At 56.6% G+C, this 16,868-nt stretch overlaps 6 protein-coding genes across 6 annotated transcripts; 1 reads left to right on the top strand and 5 right to left on the bottom strand.

Moving 5' to 3' along the window:
• Positions 1-1,084: 1,084 nt before the first annotated feature.
• Positions 1,085-2,656, bottom strand: D7B24_006474 (uncharacterized protein; the record flags this gene model as incomplete). The annotated part of the gene is made up of 2 exons (XM_028640604.1): positions 1,085-2,320; positions 2,522-2,656. The coding sequence occupies 2 exons, from the start codon at positions 2,654-2,656 to the stop codon at positions 1,085-1,087; spliced, it is 1,371 nt and encodes a 456-aa protein (XP_028495240.1).
• A 1,005-nt stretch (positions 2,657-3,661) lies between these two features.
• On the top strand, positions 3,662-5,384 carry D7B24_006473 (uncharacterized protein; the record flags this gene model as incomplete). Its single annotated transcript, XM_028640603.1, has 3 exons — positions 3,662-3,945; positions 4,007-5,115; positions 5,176-5,384. 3 exons carry the CDS (start codon positions 3,662-3,664, stop codon positions 5,382-5,384), a joined length of 1,602 nt encoding a protein of 533 aa, XP_028495239.1.
• A 497-nt stretch (positions 5,385-5,881) lies between these two features.
• Positions 5,882-7,958, bottom strand: D7B24_006472 (uncharacterized protein; the record flags this gene model as incomplete). The annotated part of the gene is made up of 4 exons (XM_028640602.1): positions 5,882-6,817; positions 6,881-7,298; positions 7,368-7,785; positions 7,913-7,958. The coding sequence occupies 4 exons, from the start codon at positions 7,956-7,958 to the stop codon at positions 5,882-5,884; spliced, it is 1,818 nt and encodes a 605-aa protein (XP_028495238.1).
• Positions 7,959-8,965: 1,007 nt separating this feature from the next.
• Positions 8,966-10,291, bottom strand: D7B24_006471 (uncharacterized protein; the record flags this gene model as incomplete). The annotated part of the gene is made up of 3 exons (XM_028640601.1): positions 8,966-9,245; positions 9,318-10,119; positions 10,174-10,291. The coding sequence occupies 3 exons, from the start codon at positions 10,289-10,291 to the stop codon at positions 8,966-8,968; spliced, it is 1,200 nt and encodes a 399-aa protein (XP_028495237.1).
• Positions 10,292-12,243: 1,952 nt separating this feature from the next.
• D7B24_006470 (uncharacterized protein) lies at positions 12,244-13,503 on the bottom strand (the record flags this gene model as incomplete). The annotated part of the gene is made up of 4 exons (XM_028640600.1): positions 12,244-12,519; positions 12,563-12,841; positions 12,893-13,046; positions 13,115-13,503. 4 exons carry the CDS (start codon positions 13,501-13,503, stop codon positions 12,244-12,246), a joined length of 1,098 nt encoding a protein of 365 aa, XP_028495236.1.
• Positions 13,504-14,108: 605 nt separating this feature from the next.
• D7B24_006469 (uncharacterized protein) lies at positions 14,109-15,566 on the bottom strand (the record flags this gene model as incomplete). The annotated part of the gene is made up of 4 exons (XM_028640599.1): positions 14,109-14,981; positions 15,044-15,159; positions 15,212-15,382; positions 15,443-15,566. 4 exons carry the CDS (start codon positions 15,564-15,566, stop codon positions 14,109-14,111), a joined length of 1,284 nt encoding a protein of 427 aa, XP_028495235.1.
• Between the last annotated feature and the right edge of the window lie 1,302 nt (positions 15,567-16,868).

Genomic DNA, 16,868 nt, shown 5'->3' with positions numbered 1-16,868 from the left:
ATAGGATGGCGCCGGTTGGTTCCGTTTAGAGACCATACGTCCTGGGCTGCCAACCTGATATCGAGGATCTTGAGCATCGTCGTAATGCTAGCAGGCCAAGCCAAATTCTGAAATGAGGTTTGGGGAGACGTTGGTCTGCGTCAGGTTTGTCCGCACAACAGCTTTTCTTCAGACCCGCGGCCTTGAGGGGATTATGTGCGATCGACGCTCGCAAATATGACGACATCAGAGGCACACTGTTGTCCTACGGGCCAAGCCACAGAATGACTTCATCCTCTTCGTTGTGGGTAACTTTGGCCCCTGGCGGCCCGTCAGACAGAGACAATTTAAGCCGTTTTGATAAGCGCCGGCGACTGATATTCTATGTCAGGCATAGGTAGCACATTCGATATTGAAAGCTTCGAGTGTACGTTGGGTATTCGTACATCATAGACTGAGCGGCTGTACTTGCGTTGGCTCTTCATCGAGCCAACCAGTGACCTCGTCGTTGAGTTTAGAGGTTTATACTCAATCGTGTAAATTACTTCCAAGGTATGGTATTATATAGATTCAATGTGAGGATAAGCTTCGAGGCCATTGGACATAACAGAGGTAGAACTTCTTAACTTAAGTTCATCTGCACAAACATTAGCATCGAAAAACGGTTTAGTACTTGAGGAAAACATTCAACTATGTACTGGCATTTAGCAATTCCTGCATCACTGTGGGTCTGCCGCTGATCATTTACCAGCACATGATACGTCAAGTTGGAAGATTTGCTACTAGCTCTTCTCGCAGTCTTTGACGAATGACTTTGAGGTTGGTTCATACGCCGTGACCTTAGATTGAAGCCGTAGACTAGTAACAGGTAATCGGTCAAAGCTATTACTTACTCTTCTCATTGACCATTATTGATTTGTAGAGGGAATGGCAATCCGGATTAAGAAACCTGCTATCAAATATGAGAAGTAGATAGTTGTCGAGCGCTCTCCTCCTCTAAATTGAAAGGATCCTCGCCCAGCACTGCTATATAAATTGATACGATACCCGAAACGAGATACCACGGCCGTAAATGAAGTTATCGCTATCGCAGTGTCATAATTCATCACCACTGATTATCAAACACCTTGCCATCCACCTGGTTAACCATCACAGTTACCCACGGCAGCTCCTCCCGCCCAGTTCCAAACGCCATGCCCTTGCTCATGACCTTGCGATAATTCTCGCCAGGGTTCACCTTTCCCAGAACGTATGGTCTTCTCGTCTCCACACGGTCGGGCACAGGGATGCTCCGCCCGACAATGGCCTCCATGCCCTGCCAGGCAAATGTGACGGCCTCTTTCGCACCCCCAGGGATGCCCGCGTCATCGAGCATGAACATCTTGACACCAGGCAGCTGCTCCTTCATATAGTCCGTAATGTTGGGGTTATACGCGCCACCGCCGCACATAAAGACTTCGTCCACCTGGCGCCCACCGGGCTGGTACCGTCGCCAGTGGTCAACAATAGCCTGTGACGTGATCCTCGTGACCGTTGCGACAACGTCATCCGGAGAGAGGCCGAGTGCCTCGGCGTCACGGACCAGATCATCTGCCAGCGTGTCACGGAAGACCTCGCGCCCCGTCGTCTTGGGCGGGTCCCACGAGAAGTACTGTATGGACTTAAGAAAATCATCGACGAGAGGCTGGCATACAGTTCCGCGTTTCCCCATCTCACCGTCGTGGTCATACTCCATCGCGCCAGCCGTGTAATGCCTGACCACAGCGTCAATGAGGGCATTCCCCGGCCCAGTATCAAAGTCAAAGGCGTGCTCGGGTCCCTCGGGTGGGATGAAGCATACGTTGGCGATGCCGCCGATATTCTGACACGCCCGCAGCTTGCTCGGGTGGTGCAGCAGCAGCGCATCGAAGAAGGCGATCAGCGGGGCGCCCTGCCGACCGGCCGACTGATCAGAAACGCGAAAATCAGTCACGGTAGTGACACCGGTACGGGCAGCGATAATGCTGCCTTCGGCCATGGTTAGAGCCGACCTCGGAACGCCATTCTGTGGCATGCTGGCGAGCCAGATGGTCTGCCCATGAGAGCCGATGGCGTCGAGCGACTTCAAGTCGACGTTGTTGTCCTCGCAAAACTTCTCGGCCGCCACGGCAAACACCTCGCCAAGTAAGACGTTGACTTCGGAAAGTTCCGAGGCAGATGTACGATCGTGCTTGATTATGTTGAGCACGCGCTTTTTGATAATGGGATCCATGGGCGTCTCGCCATATTTCAGAAGGGAGAAGTGCATGGGTGAATCTGGCGTCTCCTGATGGAATCGACAGAGCGCGCAGTCGATGCCGTCCTATACAGCTTGTCAGTGCTATTCTATTGCGTAGGGCTGAATCGATGCGAGATCCAGCGGTTCAGCAGCCAACAGCAGGGGTGTGGTATTCTCCGCTTGTCGTGGGGTGCCAAGAGCGTCTCTCGGGGCGCTCGGAAACAAGAATCAATGAGTCGATCTTAGGGCCAAATGAAACGTGACGATCAGAGATCGGAGACTCACCATGGAGGTTCCGCTATTCATTCCCAGAACAGTCAGGTCCAAGGGCTGGCCTTCAGCCTTGTCGTGGCTGTCAGCGACTGTATGCCCGTTCGCATGGCCACTGGTATGTCCATGCCCATTCGTCGCTCCAGGCATGATGAGAGGCAGAAGTGCAAATGTCAAAGATGCATTGGCGTATCCATGGGAGTGCCTTGAGATCGTCACCAGACAGGCTGTCTTGCAGGAAGGGCAGTCCTATATACTTTGGCCACCCGGACTTCGGAGTTCAGATGTCTGTCAGACTTCGGAAACAGAACCAGCCCCCGAAGTGTTTCCCCGCAGCTGTCATAACCGTAGCGCGAAAGGATCCGCTGTGCCACGTTCTCACCACTACATCCAGGGCCGATTCTGGCGGTTGTTTGGACGAGTAGAAGGATGCAAGCGGAACCGCGTGCATGACCACACCACCGTCGCCGAGTCTCAATCCAAGCAGATGGAGGCCGAAGATGCGGCAAAACGGCTACAAGCTTAAGGGGATAAAAGACCACTCAATTGCACAACTCCAGCAGCTGTCAATCATCGCTTAAGCGTCTAAGCGGATGCGTGCTTCCACTGACTTGTTGAGAAAACCCTTTGACAGGTGACAAAGGGAGAAATTTGTCCCAAGCACCAGGCACGCGGTGGAGCCTATGGTCCGGGAAAAAACAGTCTGGAGACGACACATGGCGGGGAATACTGCGGAGTGGTGGAGGAACAACAGACATTAAGTACATGACGACACCACATTGAAGCACCTTACCACCGTTGGGGTTCAGTTTCAGTATCCCACGACATCCGATGCCACAGGGGCTGGCATCAGCAACGCACATCAGGCGAAGCAGGGTGTTGACCAGGTAGGTGAGCGTAAGCCAAGGCCCGGCAGGGCCCAACAGACGCCCGAGCACACACCATCAGAGGACAAACCGGCCTGGAATGTATATGAGGGCGCTGCCAGACGATCTGAGAGTGTGAAGAACGCTACATCTCCAGGCATCTGCTCATCGGCCTGGATTCTTATCTCACGACAATACTGGTCATTGGTTCTCTTGCCTGTCACCTTTTTCTCACTCCTCAATCCTGCTCAAACTTGCGGCTTGAGCTTTGCCCGAGCTCCCCGCAACTATGGGCTACACAACGTGGTGGAAGCGGCTGTCGCCGAGACAGCTGAATATCGCTATCCAGACCTTTTCGGTTATCAGCATCTTCTTTGAAGGCTATGACCAGGGCGTCATGGGTGGCGTCAATGCCTCACCCCGGTACGTCGAGGAGGTAGGCATTGGACTTCCAGATGGTACTGTCACGGATACGCTTCACCAAGGCGGCATTGTCTCCGTATACTACCTGGGATGCATCGCGGGGTGTTTCGCCGGTGGTTGGCTTGCCGATGGCATCGGCCGTATCAACGGGTATGCCTGTAGTGACGGACTCCGTTCCGCTGCAAGAAAGTCACTGCTGACAGGCTCTCAGTCTCTTCATCGGTTGCATTTTCGCCATGATCGGCGGTGCTCTGCAGGCGGCTGCTCAGTCTAGCGACTTCATGATTGTCGCTCGCGTCATCACGGGCATCGGCACGGGTGCCCTCACGGGCATCACCCCCGTCATGGTGTCCGAGACGTCAACGGCGGAGCACCGAGGCGGCTTTCTGGGCTACGTCTTCATTGCTAATTATCTCGGTATCTCAGTAGCCTACTGGCTCTCCTTTGGCCTCGCCTTTATCGACGGCGGGTACTCGGACGTCCGATGGCGGTTCCAGTTGGCCTTTCAATGTCTTCCAGCGTTGCTGCTCTTTCTGGGCATCAAGATGTTGCCTGACACGCCCCGGTTCCTCGCTTCTGTCGGCAGATACGATGAGGCCCGCGAGGTCATCGAGCACGTTCGCGGCAGTTTCGGCCCCGTGGTCGAACGCGAATTCCTCGAGATCAGGACTGTTGCCGAGGAGAGCACCAAGAGCTCACCTATCGAGTTCATCAAGATCCTGTTCGGCCGGGGACCTAAGCCAGGATACAACCTTGGACAGCGTGCCTGGCTCTGCCTGTTCCTCCAGATCATGGCCTCCTGGACGGGCATCACAGCTGTGACCGCCTACTCGCCCGTTCTCCTGTCGCAGGCTGGCTACACCGAGCTGACGCAAAACGGACTGGCTGGTGGCCTCAACACGGTCGGTATCGTGGGCACAATTATCAGCGCCCAGATTGTCGATCGCCTGGGCCGAAGGACCTGCCTCATGGGCGGCGCTCTTGCTCTCTTTGCCGTGAACCTCATTGCCGGTTCCCTCTATGAGGGCTCGCGGGCTCATCCGGATCGAGCGTCCCAGTTCGCTCCAGTCGCGGTAGCCATGCTCTTTCTCTTCAACCTCTCGTACGCCGCGACGTGGGGCACCATTGCATTCTTGATCCCCACGGAAATTTGGTCTTCCGATTTGCGCGCCCAAGGCAACGGATTCGGCATCACGGGTTGGGCCATCGGTGTTGGCATGACCACGCTGGTGAATCCGATCATGTTCGACGTCTTGGGGAACCGGACATACTTTTTGTTCGCCGGTCTTAACCTGCTCTGGGTCCCCGTCGTCTTCCTCTGTAAGTGAGCCCCCTCACCTAGCCCTGCGCTTCTCGCTGACCAGATGTGCTGCTTCCCAGTCTACCCTGAAACATCCGGACGCTCGCTGGAATCAATCGATGCTCTCTTCGCAGCCAACAGCATCTTCAACACGAACATGGAGCGCAGCTACATGGCCCACGGCGATGTATTGGCTGAGCGAGTCAATCATGATAACCAAGTGGCGTCGGCAAGCGATAGTGGATCCAAGCCAGGACCTCCTGAGTCGGCCGAGAAGCTGCAGGTTTGATGGAAGAGGGCTAAGCGCGGAACAAAGAACGACAGAAAAGTGCAAGGCGCAAGATAAAAGTTCGGAGGCGACCATCCTAAAAGGCGCCCCAAAACGAGTCATTGGATAGGCTGCGAAGCCCCGGAACAATAGTGTGTGATACCCTAGCAAAAGCGACGGTGGCTTCGCGACCCTGCGTGGACACCCGCTTCGAGCCTTTGTTGCCACAAATATTTTCCCGTGGCAATGCAACTGCATGTCTGCAAGGCTTGCGTTGTGATTCGGTCTACATGCAGTAAGGTTTCCATGTCAATAATGCGTTGAAAACCCTTAGCGAAAGCCTGTCCGACATCTGATGGTGCGGCTCAGGTGGCACCTTGTTTTACTGGTATCCTCATGTCGGCCCTGTCTTGCTGGCAATCACAGCGGCGCGCTGTGAAGGGGGGCGTCGCACGGCTGCGCCGTGGCTGACTAGTGCCGAGTCTGAACGGTATAGCTCTATAGGAATTTCGCTCGTATTAACCAGGGTCCCCAAAGAACGGGAACTGGCTCTGGTACATGTTGAACGACCAATCCCAATTTTGCAAAAGCTCGTCGGGGATCTGGAATTGAGGGGAAATCCCGTCGGGGCCAATCGGCGGGTTCTCGGTGCTTGCCGATGCCATAGGTAGCACCTCATGGGGTATCGGCTGGCCCGCAACCATCTGACGTCGAGAGACCATGTACGCGTCAATGCGTTCCACTTGTTCGCGAAGCCTGCGTCCGGCCCCGGCGCGCTGGTGATGGAACGATTCGAGGCTCTCGAGGAGGTCAGCCATGGACAGGAGCAGATCACGGACGCGCTGGTACGAGCTCTCAGACATGGGGCCCTCCATGACGGATCCTAAGATGTTGCCGATGCCTCCAATATGATAGATGAGTGGCGTGCTGATAGCTCTCTGGAAGGCTTTTGGTACTTGGTGAAAGATACCCAAGACATCGCTGGCGATGGAGCACTTCTGGTCGAGGTCGACATTCTGCTCTAGGGAGAGAAGAGCCATACGAAGCAGAGCGAGCGTGGCCTGGATGTTTGCGGCTTGGAAACCAAATATGTCGTGTTCCAATTGACCTGTGGCCGCGCGAAGGTCCTTAAAGCTGGATGGCAGGTGAGTGTACATGACGTTGATCTGGTCGTTGATCTGCTTGATTGTCTCGGCTGTATCAGGGGCCCGCCCGGCAGCAAAGAGGTTGAAGCGTGACGACCGAGTCCGTAGCTTGCAGATGGCATGCTCAAGGATACGGTAGAGATCTGTCGTGAAGTTCCAACCGAGTATCCACGGCTGACTCTGGCGCGGCACACCAGGTTCAGGCTGGTCGCCGCTGGGGTAAGCAACTCGGGCATGCGCCTCCTGGAAGTGGATGCAGCCGTCCCACACGATAGAAGTGAAGATGTCCAGAGTGTAGATGGACCAGTACTGCACATGATTAGCGGTCGATCATACTACACATGCAGGAGAAAGCCTTTGTCAATTTCATACCAAGCGTCGACGTTCCTCAAGTTCCACAGGTGACAGACCGGGGGGCCAGGTTGCCTCGTCATGCCACTGCCACGTCGCCGTCATGGTGAAATAGTGACCGATGTACATGCGCATGGCATCGATCTTGCCGTCCTGAATGCTTGCGATTGCGAGCAAGGCACACGCGCGAAGAAAGTCAAAGTCCTGCGAATGGAGCAAATCGCCTGGTAGGGTGTCCTGGGCTGCGGAGAGGAACGTCTCAGGCGGCATGGTGAGGAGTTCCTGAGAGTGACTGCCGAGAGAGACAAGGGCACCGTCACGCACCCGAGCCGAGGCGAGCGCGCAGGCGGCCATGATCGAGCAAAAGAACCCGCGGTTGTGGACTTGCTCGTCGGCTGAGAGCCTGCGGTCAACATTCGGGCGGTCGAAGAGAGGAAAGCTGCACCAATTGGTTAGAATGAAGTCCAGCCTCGAGCCGGACGGTTGGACGAGATGAGTGGCAACTCACATGGGATACACCGTCTCAAAGTAGACGGCCAGCAATTTCCTTACGAGAGGCGACGATGCGTGAGCGAACGCTTTCCAGGCAGGACTCAGCGAAGCGTCCTTCCTGTCGCGAGACACAGTGCCGTTCAGCAACGAAGCGGACACGGGTGGAAGTGGGAGCGGTCGCACAGCTCCTCCATTCGGGTGGCCATTCAGGGTGCCATAGCGGCCAGGCTGCAACACAGGCTCTGTCGTCGAGTTGGCCGGCGAGGGCGTCGCGGCGTGCGCGAGGCAGCCAGCTCGATTGGCAGCGGCTGCTTTACCCCTCTTCAGCGGACGCGAAGATTCACACTCGATATCAAAGTCGGCGCAGTTCTGACAGCGATGAGGATCGCTTTGGCTGGCGCGACACTTGATCCTGCGATGATGGCAGTAGTCGCCTATGGCGGGTATGTTAGCCAGGTCATGGTCGACGCGTCTTTCAACGCGGTGCGACTGCCGGTGGCGACATGTCACGACAACACGACCATGAGGGGCATGAAGGAAGTGTCCGGGTCAGTCACTCACATGCTTTCGAGACCCGCAGCAGACGCCGAGGACGCGACTCAGACATGGTCACTGCTGTCGATGTGCGTGGCGGACAAGACTGGAAACGTCGAGCAAGGATACATTGATGCGGTCAAGCCCAGATCGCGCTTCAACTGGCCGTGTCAATGGCTGACAACGATACGAACTGCGATGGCAGATGGCGAGAAGGGTTCCGACGAGGTTGGTGAAGGAGACTGTGGCCGACGAACCGCGAGCTGGGGATACAAAGGATCGAGTCGTCCAGATTGGGGTGGGTGGGGTTTCATCCAAGGAAGCTATATGACCCAACATGCAGGTTTGGGCGGGGTTCGGACACCCACTTAGTAAGCCAAGAAGGGTCCTTCTCGTGGCAGCGGCTGCCTACGTTGCAGCTTAAGGTAGGTAGGCATTTTCCCCCTGTGGCCTGATCATGGAGCAGAAGGGCCCCAAACGATATTGTCTCTTTTCTCTCTTTCTGACCTCTAGATAACCGTATCTTGGGCTTGGCGCATCGAATATGGCACACCATCTGATTCCCAGTCGACGAGACTCAAGAGGGGGGGTGCTTACCTGAGCTGACTTTGCGATAGGCCATCCTTCCAGGGGCCCAGCCATCAACGATTGCCGACAAGGATGGACCCTAACTGAGACAAAGATTCGACCAGGTTAGCTCGACACTCGTGCTTTCACGCACCTCTACCTTCTACACGCTGACCACAGTGGCTTTGACCCAACTTGCAGTCGGCCTGGAGTGTCTCGACTGTCATGAACCAGGATCAACCTACTCCCAAGGACAGCTGGGTGAACCAAGCGTCTATTTGGAATCATCGGGATTCTTCGAGCTACCTATGCGTCAAGCTGCACACACCCGTTTATCACCTGTGTTCAAAGCACAAACAAAACTTCAATTACTATTTCGTGTATCACGACGTCCCACCGTTGGACGTCGGTCGCCGCCGCCACAGACCACCTTGATTACATCCCCCGATATCACCGCCCGCACCAAGATAAAGCACCCGGTAATGAACGACTTGGCGCAGTAGACAGCCGCGATTACATGTTGTTGAAGGCGACAACGCCAGCGCCGAACAGCGCCGCAACACCCACGGCAGCAGTGCGCATGGGCGCGGCCTCGGTGCTGGTGCTGGTGCCGCCGCCGCCCTCGGCGCCAGGGTTAGCGCCGGTGGCGATGGGCGCGGTGGACGTGGGGCCCTCGACGCCCGACGTCAAGGGGTTGGCGCCGCCCGAGACCGTGCTGGCGCCGGTGAAGGCGGGAACAGGGGTCGAGGCCGAGGGGTCGGGCGTGGCAGTGGTGTTGCCCGGGTTGAGAACGCTGAGAACCTGGTTAGAAAGGGGCCGCGATACGAAGGGACGCTTCAAGTGAGCAAGAGAATGGTAAACTCACTTGTTGATGACGTGGACGACACCGTTGCTGATGAGAACGTCCTGGACGACAACCTCGGCAGAGTTGACGAATACGCTTCCGTTGACGACGGAGACCGTGAGCTCGCCGCCACCGAGGGTCTCGAGGGTGGTGTTCTCGATGAGGTCACTGTAGAGGACCTGGCCTGCGACGACGTGGTACTCTAGAATGCTAGCAAGAGCAGACTGATTCAGTCCATTGTCACCGCCGACTAGGTTGGCAATGGCGGCGAAGGCCGAGTTATCGGGAGCAAAGACAGTCAGGTCGCGAGCCTCGCCAAGGGCCTCGCCGACATCAGCACGCTGAACAGCGCCGAGAGTAGCTGTCAGGTTGGCGGCGCGCAGGGTGTCGCTAATGTTGAGCGGCAGGGTGAGCACACGATCAATGATGTGGATGGTGCCACCGGTGAAGTTAAGGTCAGCCTGCTGGACTGTCGAGTTCTCCTTGAGACCCGAGTAGAAGGTGACATCGCTGTCATCACCCTCAGGTGGGATGACCTCGACGCGCTGGCCGCCAGTCACGTTGGCGTACGTCTCGTTGGTCAGCATGGTTGGGACGAAGAGAGGGCCGTCGGCGCCAGTGATGTTGGAGGCGTAGTAGGTCCCATTGAGAATGTGGTACTGCAGAACAGCGAGGATAAGGCCTGGGTCGGCAGCAATGGCTGCGGAAGCAGCCGTGTTGTTGAGGAAGGCTTCGAGCGCATCGTTGCTGGGTGCCAAGATGGTGATGTTCTGGGCCTCGCTGAGAGACTGCACAACCTCGTCAGGCAGGGTACCAATGAGTGCTGTGTCTTGTTAGCCCTTTGGTTCAAGCATGGATGAACACGAGGCAGTCATACTGGTCAGGGACGACAGGGTATCGTTCTGGGATGCCAGAGCCTCCGTCAGGCTAGGCGTATCGCTCTGCGCAAGGACGCCGGTGGCGAGCGCCAAGGGGAGAACGTTTTTGTACAGCATGATGGCTTCTACTGGAGCGAATGTGTGATGGGCAAGTTGGATAGCTGGCAGTAAGGTGGGAAATCGGAAACGCGACACTTGCAACGGGGGTGGCCCAACTATAAAAGATTCGGCTGAGCTCGCCAGGCAAGGCAGAGCACCCCCAGCTCGATGTGGTCTACAGAGGGAGGCATACGCCTAGCACGAGGGAAGATGCTTGGACCTAAAAGATTCGCCCAGGCGTCTTGCCACGCCATCGAGTTCCCGAGAACAAAGCAGGAATCCTGTCTTGCTAGCTGCGACAGGACAGGACCACCCGCGGTCGTCATGGCATGGCGTGAAGGACGGCGTAGCCAGTTCGGGCACCACGTCGTAGTCGATTGGGTGCGCCGGCTGCTCATCCTCTGCGCCAAGCCGATCTTTGACCAAAGTTGACAAGGGTTGAAGCCAGTGATCGGGCGGGGAACGACCTCGCCAGCAGCTTGGCCGTAGCTTCGTGATGCAAGACCGCCCAGGTGCAGTGCTTCGCAGTGCCGTGATGTGCTTGAGCTTGCGCTGCAGCTCGAGCTCCACCATCCGAAAACGGCGGGGCCGAACATGGGGCTTTTCCGGCCTGAGCTCCGGGGTCAATGGGGTGATAGGAATGTTTGATCGAATATCAGAACGACATGTCAAGCGGCATGGCGAAGCTTGTCGACCTCAATTGACCTCATGAATCCTTCAAGAATGCTCGGTCTGGTCCTCGTGTGATCTGGCTGGGCGCCATCGAGGAAAAGCTGGTCTCCATTGCTCGTTGCCCCGGTCCCGAGCTGCGCGTTCTCGACCGGCTGATTGCACGGCTGATGGTGCACGTCGAAGTCAATGTCGTCAGTCAGGCCTTAGCGCAACTTGCACAACCGCGCCAGAGCAGCTCGCGATCCAGATGGCTCAACCCGCTCGCACTTCCCCGCATGACCGCCTCATCTGGATTGGCCGTAGCCCAGACAGCTTGCGACAGCTCGAGAAACACACAGCTCAGCCAAGCCAACCCTAGCTTGCCTAGCATGCTGCCATTGGCGTAACCAGGTCCGTTCAAGCCGTCCAAGGAAAGTAAGTGTATCCCCGTCGTCTCGCCTCGGCGCCATGCTTGAGCTTAAGGCGAGGCACAAGCTCATCCTTCTAGTACAGCACCAGCAAGATGCTCCGGCCGCCTCTCCCTTGCAATTCGCCATCGAGATCACCTTTAAGCGGTCGTTATTGCCACCCAGCGCGGTTCTGCCAAGATGCCTTTCGAAGTCTTTGGGGCTCCTGAAACATTTCGCGAGGCTTGGCGGGGTAAGAATAGGAAGAAAAAATAGCAATGTCGAGACTGTCGTACGCGTCATCGAACCCAGGATTGCGTTCGTCGCAGAGGTTTATCGCGTCTACTGGTCGAAGCTTCGTCCCATCCACTAAGGTGCCGCGCCGAGCCGCTTGTGAGAGTCGGGGATTTTGTTAGTCGCGACATTTGTTTGGTCCGATGACCAACGTCGACCCGGGGCTAATTGTACATGGGGATTCGTCCTCATCCGTGCTGTCGTCTTCGTTTGCGTCGCACGAGGACCGAGTAGACTGACCGAGCAAGCCATCCCAGCCTTCCAATTTCTTAGTTCTCGCCACGGGGCGTTTAGCAAGCCTGGATGGAGCAAGCGGCCACAACATGCAATTCTTGAGCCGGCTCGAGTTGCTCTGCCACCCAGTCCATCAAACTCAATGCCTACCCTAACGTCCAGAAAAATAAGGGGTATCAGAATTAGCTGTCGAGAACTGAAGTCCACCCTCGAATCCCCTCCGCCCCCACGGCCAAAGCCTGTGGACTGCCAAAGAACAACTCGCCTTTCCCTCGCCACCTGCCCAGCCACATCCTAGTGCATGGGACGCGACGACTCGAGCAACTAGCCCCTATCCTCCCCCTCCTCTCGCTCTCCCTGTGCTCGCACAAAGCCTCCCTATTTTCACAGAGCGCCCCCGAAGACATCGTCTCCGGTCACTTTCCTCCGTTTCGTGTCCCTGTCAAGTCCTCCGAGGGGCATGCCAAGTGCGCCCCCATCCAGCCCAGGCTTGCTTCCCTTGCGCACCTCCTTCTCCTTTGCCGTCGCCGTGGCGGCTGCTTCCCGCCTCGCCTTCTGCAGGGCGACGAGATCTGCGCGATCAGGGTCCCTGCACTTCTTGAGCTTCTTGACCAACGGTCGTATCAATTTCATGCTCTCGGGCTTGATACTGTTAGCGAACTGCGGACCATCACACGTCATGTGGCGCGAGGGGGCCGCTCACCGTTCCCCAGTAGTCCTGCATTCTTTCGGGCAGCTCTGTGGACAGCAGATCCTTGCAGGCTCGGACCGTTGCCGTGAGCTTGGCCTTAACCTCCAAGGCATCGCCAGACGCTTTTGCAAATGTATTATCGAGGATCGTATCGCACAGCCCTTCGTCTGCGAGCGAGAGAGCTGCCAGCATGATTTGACTCGGTGTGTAGTGGAAGTAGGCGTCGGTGACCAGAGAGCTAAACTTGAGAATCTCGCGTGCTCTCTGATGGGCAGCATCGATTCGAGAGGTCTACTGGCGGTCAGCAAGACATGGCTACTTCGGGACTCCCCCCTTCCTTACCTTGATGTCGCTGTGCCGCCTCAGTTCAAGAATTGTGCCCTCGAGCCCGCGGAAAGGATGTCGCACGTCAAAAGCGAACCGAATGCCCTGACACAGAAGGAACTCGCCGGCCAGAATCTCCTCCTCGGTCGTGTTGGGGAACTTGTCTGCCAGCCTGGTCCCGTCAGCAACCTCGAAGCGGGATCGTTGCTGGGTGTCTTCGAGGTACACGACAAGACTCACTTCGACAGCTTTGCAAAGTACCCCTCAGCCTTGCCCCCAAAGAACAGACACGTCTTCAACAAATCCGTCGGCGGATACGTCATGACGGAATTCGTTATGTAGAACCTCCTCAGGAACACGGCAGCAGTGGCGCGTATCTCGGTCGGCAGGTCGCAAAAGATGGCAGCGCGGATCAATTCGACCGTAAAAAACTTGAGCAGTACAGTTTCTTCGGCGGCAGTCAGGAATTCAGGCAGCAGATCTTCGGGCTTCGTTTCGCGTAGGCGTGTGCTGATCTGTTGCGCGGCGAGCGCGTTTGTCTTCTCGCGAAGGTCGGCCAGTTTGGGTGACGGATAAGACCAGAGGCGAAACTGGCTGGACAGCCGGTAGCGCGCATCTTCTGTCGCCATTCTTGCTGAAAGACGTACTGTATATGTGAATATGTGAACTTAAAACAGTGGGAATGACAGAAAAGCAGATCTGAAGAGTGTGTTCTGTATTCGTTGCCAACTAGAGGTTGGATATCGAAGACGATGTTGAAGCTCCCACCTTGCCAACCCTTGACTCGGCTTTCAGATAAGCCGACGATAAGCTGTGGGTCCAATCACGTGCAGCAAATGACTGTCGAAGCTTCACTTGCACCATCGCGTCTTCCGCCGTGACGTTGCTCCATCGAACTGGACCATTTGTTTGATTTTAACTCCGCTGTTGACGCAATGTACGCGGGCTCTTCGGAGAGAAAGTTGGGGGCGCATCCGTTGACAGCTTGTAATTCAACGATCAGTGCGGCAGAGTTTGATGCACGCACCAAGGCAGTGATAGTCAACAATTGTACGTACATTAGTAACAGTCATTGTTCGAGGCCCCAATATTTGAAAACTACATGCCAGCTGGAAGACTGACGCCCATGCGACACCAAACGCCATGCTCCCGATCAAGGTCAATCCCAGCCCATTCTATCATACCAAAGAAAGAATCATAAATAATAAACATTGCGTATCCAAGAAGATGTCCTCTAGTATCCCACCTCAGAGGCGCGCTTGGGAGGGATGGGAGGTGCCGGCTTCTTGCTGCGGCAGGGCGGGGGCGGAGGAGGTGCCTTCTTGATGCCCAGGTTGCTTGTGCTTCGTGTGAGGCTCCCCATGCTGGTGGCAGGGCTGGCACTGCGAGCGCCCCAGTCAGGACTGCCGCTGCCGCTAGCCGTGCTCTCGTCGTAGTCGTCAGCAAACACATCCTCACGCGCATAGGGCGAGTTGGTGTTGGTGCGAGTAGTCGGGCGCGCGCTGCCACGCAGGGCACTGATGCTGGGCATGCTAGGGATCGCGGATGCGCGGCGCTCACTTGCCGGGCCCTGGAAGGTCTGCGAGCGGGCGAATGAGGGGCGCGCGAGAGGCTCTGGTGTTGATGCGAAACGCTGCTCGGAGCGGATAGACCGGAATGGCATGCGGACGGGCTGCGCCTCTGGCTCGGGCTCTTGCTCCTCGTAGATCTGGTTGCGAGGGGCATAGTCATTGAAGGAGCGCGCCGTATTGGCACGGCTGCGACCTGTCGGGCGGCGCTCAATTGAGCTGATGCGGTCCAGACGGTTAGGTGACGTCTGGCTAACATTGGCAGCCCATGCCTGTCTGACCCGACGGAGCTCCTCAGCACAACGTTCGTGGTACTCGAGCTCGGCGTCAAGGAAGTTGGAGAGGTCGCGAATGTTGTCAGCCTCAGCTTCCTTGATGTCCTGCATACGGCGCATAACATCCTCGCCGCTCTCCTCAAATTTGGCACGGTTGGAGCGCATCTCCTCCTCGATGCGGTAATCGTCGCGCTTGGCCTTGTTCATCTTGCTGATACTGGCATCGTAGGCCAAACGGCGGGACTCGTGCTTCTTGCGGGCGCCCTGGAGAGAAAGTATGTCAGCACTGGTACGCCCCCATCGACTCGAGACAGGTGTGAACAAACCTGGTACTCCTTCATCATGGCGAGGGATCGCTCAATAGCCTCGAGCCAGTTCTGGTTGACTTCCGCAGCATAGGCTTCCTGGGTCTCGGCAATGCGCTCATTGGCGCGACCAACAGCTGTTCAAATATCAGCAGTGGTCCACAGACCACAGACTAGAAGTCAACATACCAATCAATCCGTTGCCGAACTCCGAGTCTGGCTCAAAGTCCTCGCCGTGAGTAGCCATCATGCGTCCGACGAAACCAATGGGCACAGCCTTCTCCTTGTCCTCGGGAGCCTCGCCGCGGCGAGAAATCCACTTGACGTATCCATTGGTGGACTTTTGGAGCTTCTCCATGCCTGCGAGATTGGTCAGTATGCATTGATTGCGGCAGCTGGGAGCCGAAGCAGGCTGCTTACCCTCATGGCGCAAATTCATCTCGGTCTCGAGATTCTTGAACTCATCCGAATGAGCGGTCTTCTCGCCGCCGACCTTTTCTCCAGCCCATTGGAAGGCACGGTCGATTTTCCTGCTGAGACCCATGATGAATGAGTTGGGGCGGTGCGCTCGTGTTGCAGCGTTAGATGTTAATGTCAATCGAGGCGTCAGTCGGGAATCCGCCGCGTATGTCTTGTGTGTTGGCGATGGACAGTCCAGCTGGCAAAAAAAAAATGGTATACAAAAAGATCCAAAAGCCAAGAGGAAGGGCGAGCTCTCAGTACTAAAAGAGTGAACAAAGTGGCAACTTGGCGTCCGGCAAGGTTTGGAGGGGTTGGAGTCGATAGACAGGGGTGTCACTCCTGAGCGATTCAACGGACAGGGCAGCGGGTGGCAGGCCAAGACAGGGGACGAGCGAGGGGAATGGTGGAGCGATACCCCGGTTGAAGAGCGCGCGAGGGATAGATGGTGGGTGGATGGGAGGGGATAGGATGTGAAGGGTCGAGCCGGGGGTTGGGTGGAAGGCACTTTATCAGTTAATATCTGGCTCGTTAAGTATCCGAGTCGGCGTCTGAGGAGTCGCTCGCAGTACAGAGGAAGAGCGATCCGACCTGTCGGGGCTGTCTCCATTCGTGATTTTCCCTGATTCCAGTCCGTCCAGACCTCCCTCCATCCATAATGGCCTGGCGAGAGAGCGTTTTTGGTCAGTCCTCACGCTCGGCGTGGCCAGCCCACAAGCCAAGCCTGGTCCAGGAGGTTTGTGGTTGGGGGGCCCTGACGTGGGTTCCGTACCTGAAGGGGGTGGGTGCGAAGGGTCGGAAGGGAGGGGCTAGACGCACGAGGTGGCTGTTTGGGTCCCGCCATGTTAGTGCTTGGCCGGGCTCGCATGGCGGCGGGAAGGTCTAGAGACCTGTAACAACAGGCCTTGGCTGGGCCCAGGGATGTCTTGGGCGCGGGCAGAACGAGCATCTCGGGTGAGTGGGTATGCTGTACCATGTACTGTAGTGCTCAGTGTTCCCCACAAAATGGAAGGTGCCTCCGATGGGTGGCCGGGCCCCTGCCATTGCCCCTGCGAGTCACTGTGTTCACTGTGCTCACTGAGGAGAGGATAAGAGATGGGCTCCACTGGCGGTCTTATCGGGCTGCATTAGGGGGCAGCCACGACTTTACAGAGGGCAAGCCCACTGGCTGGCATCATGTAGTTGCCCCTCGTCCTCCGCAGCCCCTCAACGCCTCACGCACTCGCCCCTCATCACGTCTTTCCGGCTGCACGGTAGAGTGAGCCCGCGGGCCTTCCTCCTGCAAGCCTTTCTGCTTTCCATTGAACCTGCCTTTTGGGGAAGTTGGATCGAACGCTGGCGGAAGCAAGAGCCAGCCTTCTTTCCACTGCTTTCAAGAGTAGATACT

This window comes from Verticillium nonalfalfae, assembly GCF_003724135.2.
Source record: "Verticillium nonalfalfae strain VnAa140/NRRL 66861 chromosome Unknown scaffold_46, whole genome shotgun sequence".
NCBI classification, from domain to species: Eukaryota; Fungi; Ascomycota; class Sordariomycetes; order Glomerellales; family Plectosphaerellaceae; genus Verticillium; species Verticillium nonalfalfae.
The sequence above is the reverse complement of the archived record's forward strand: the minus strand, read 5'-3'. Positions and strand labels throughout refer to the sequence as shown.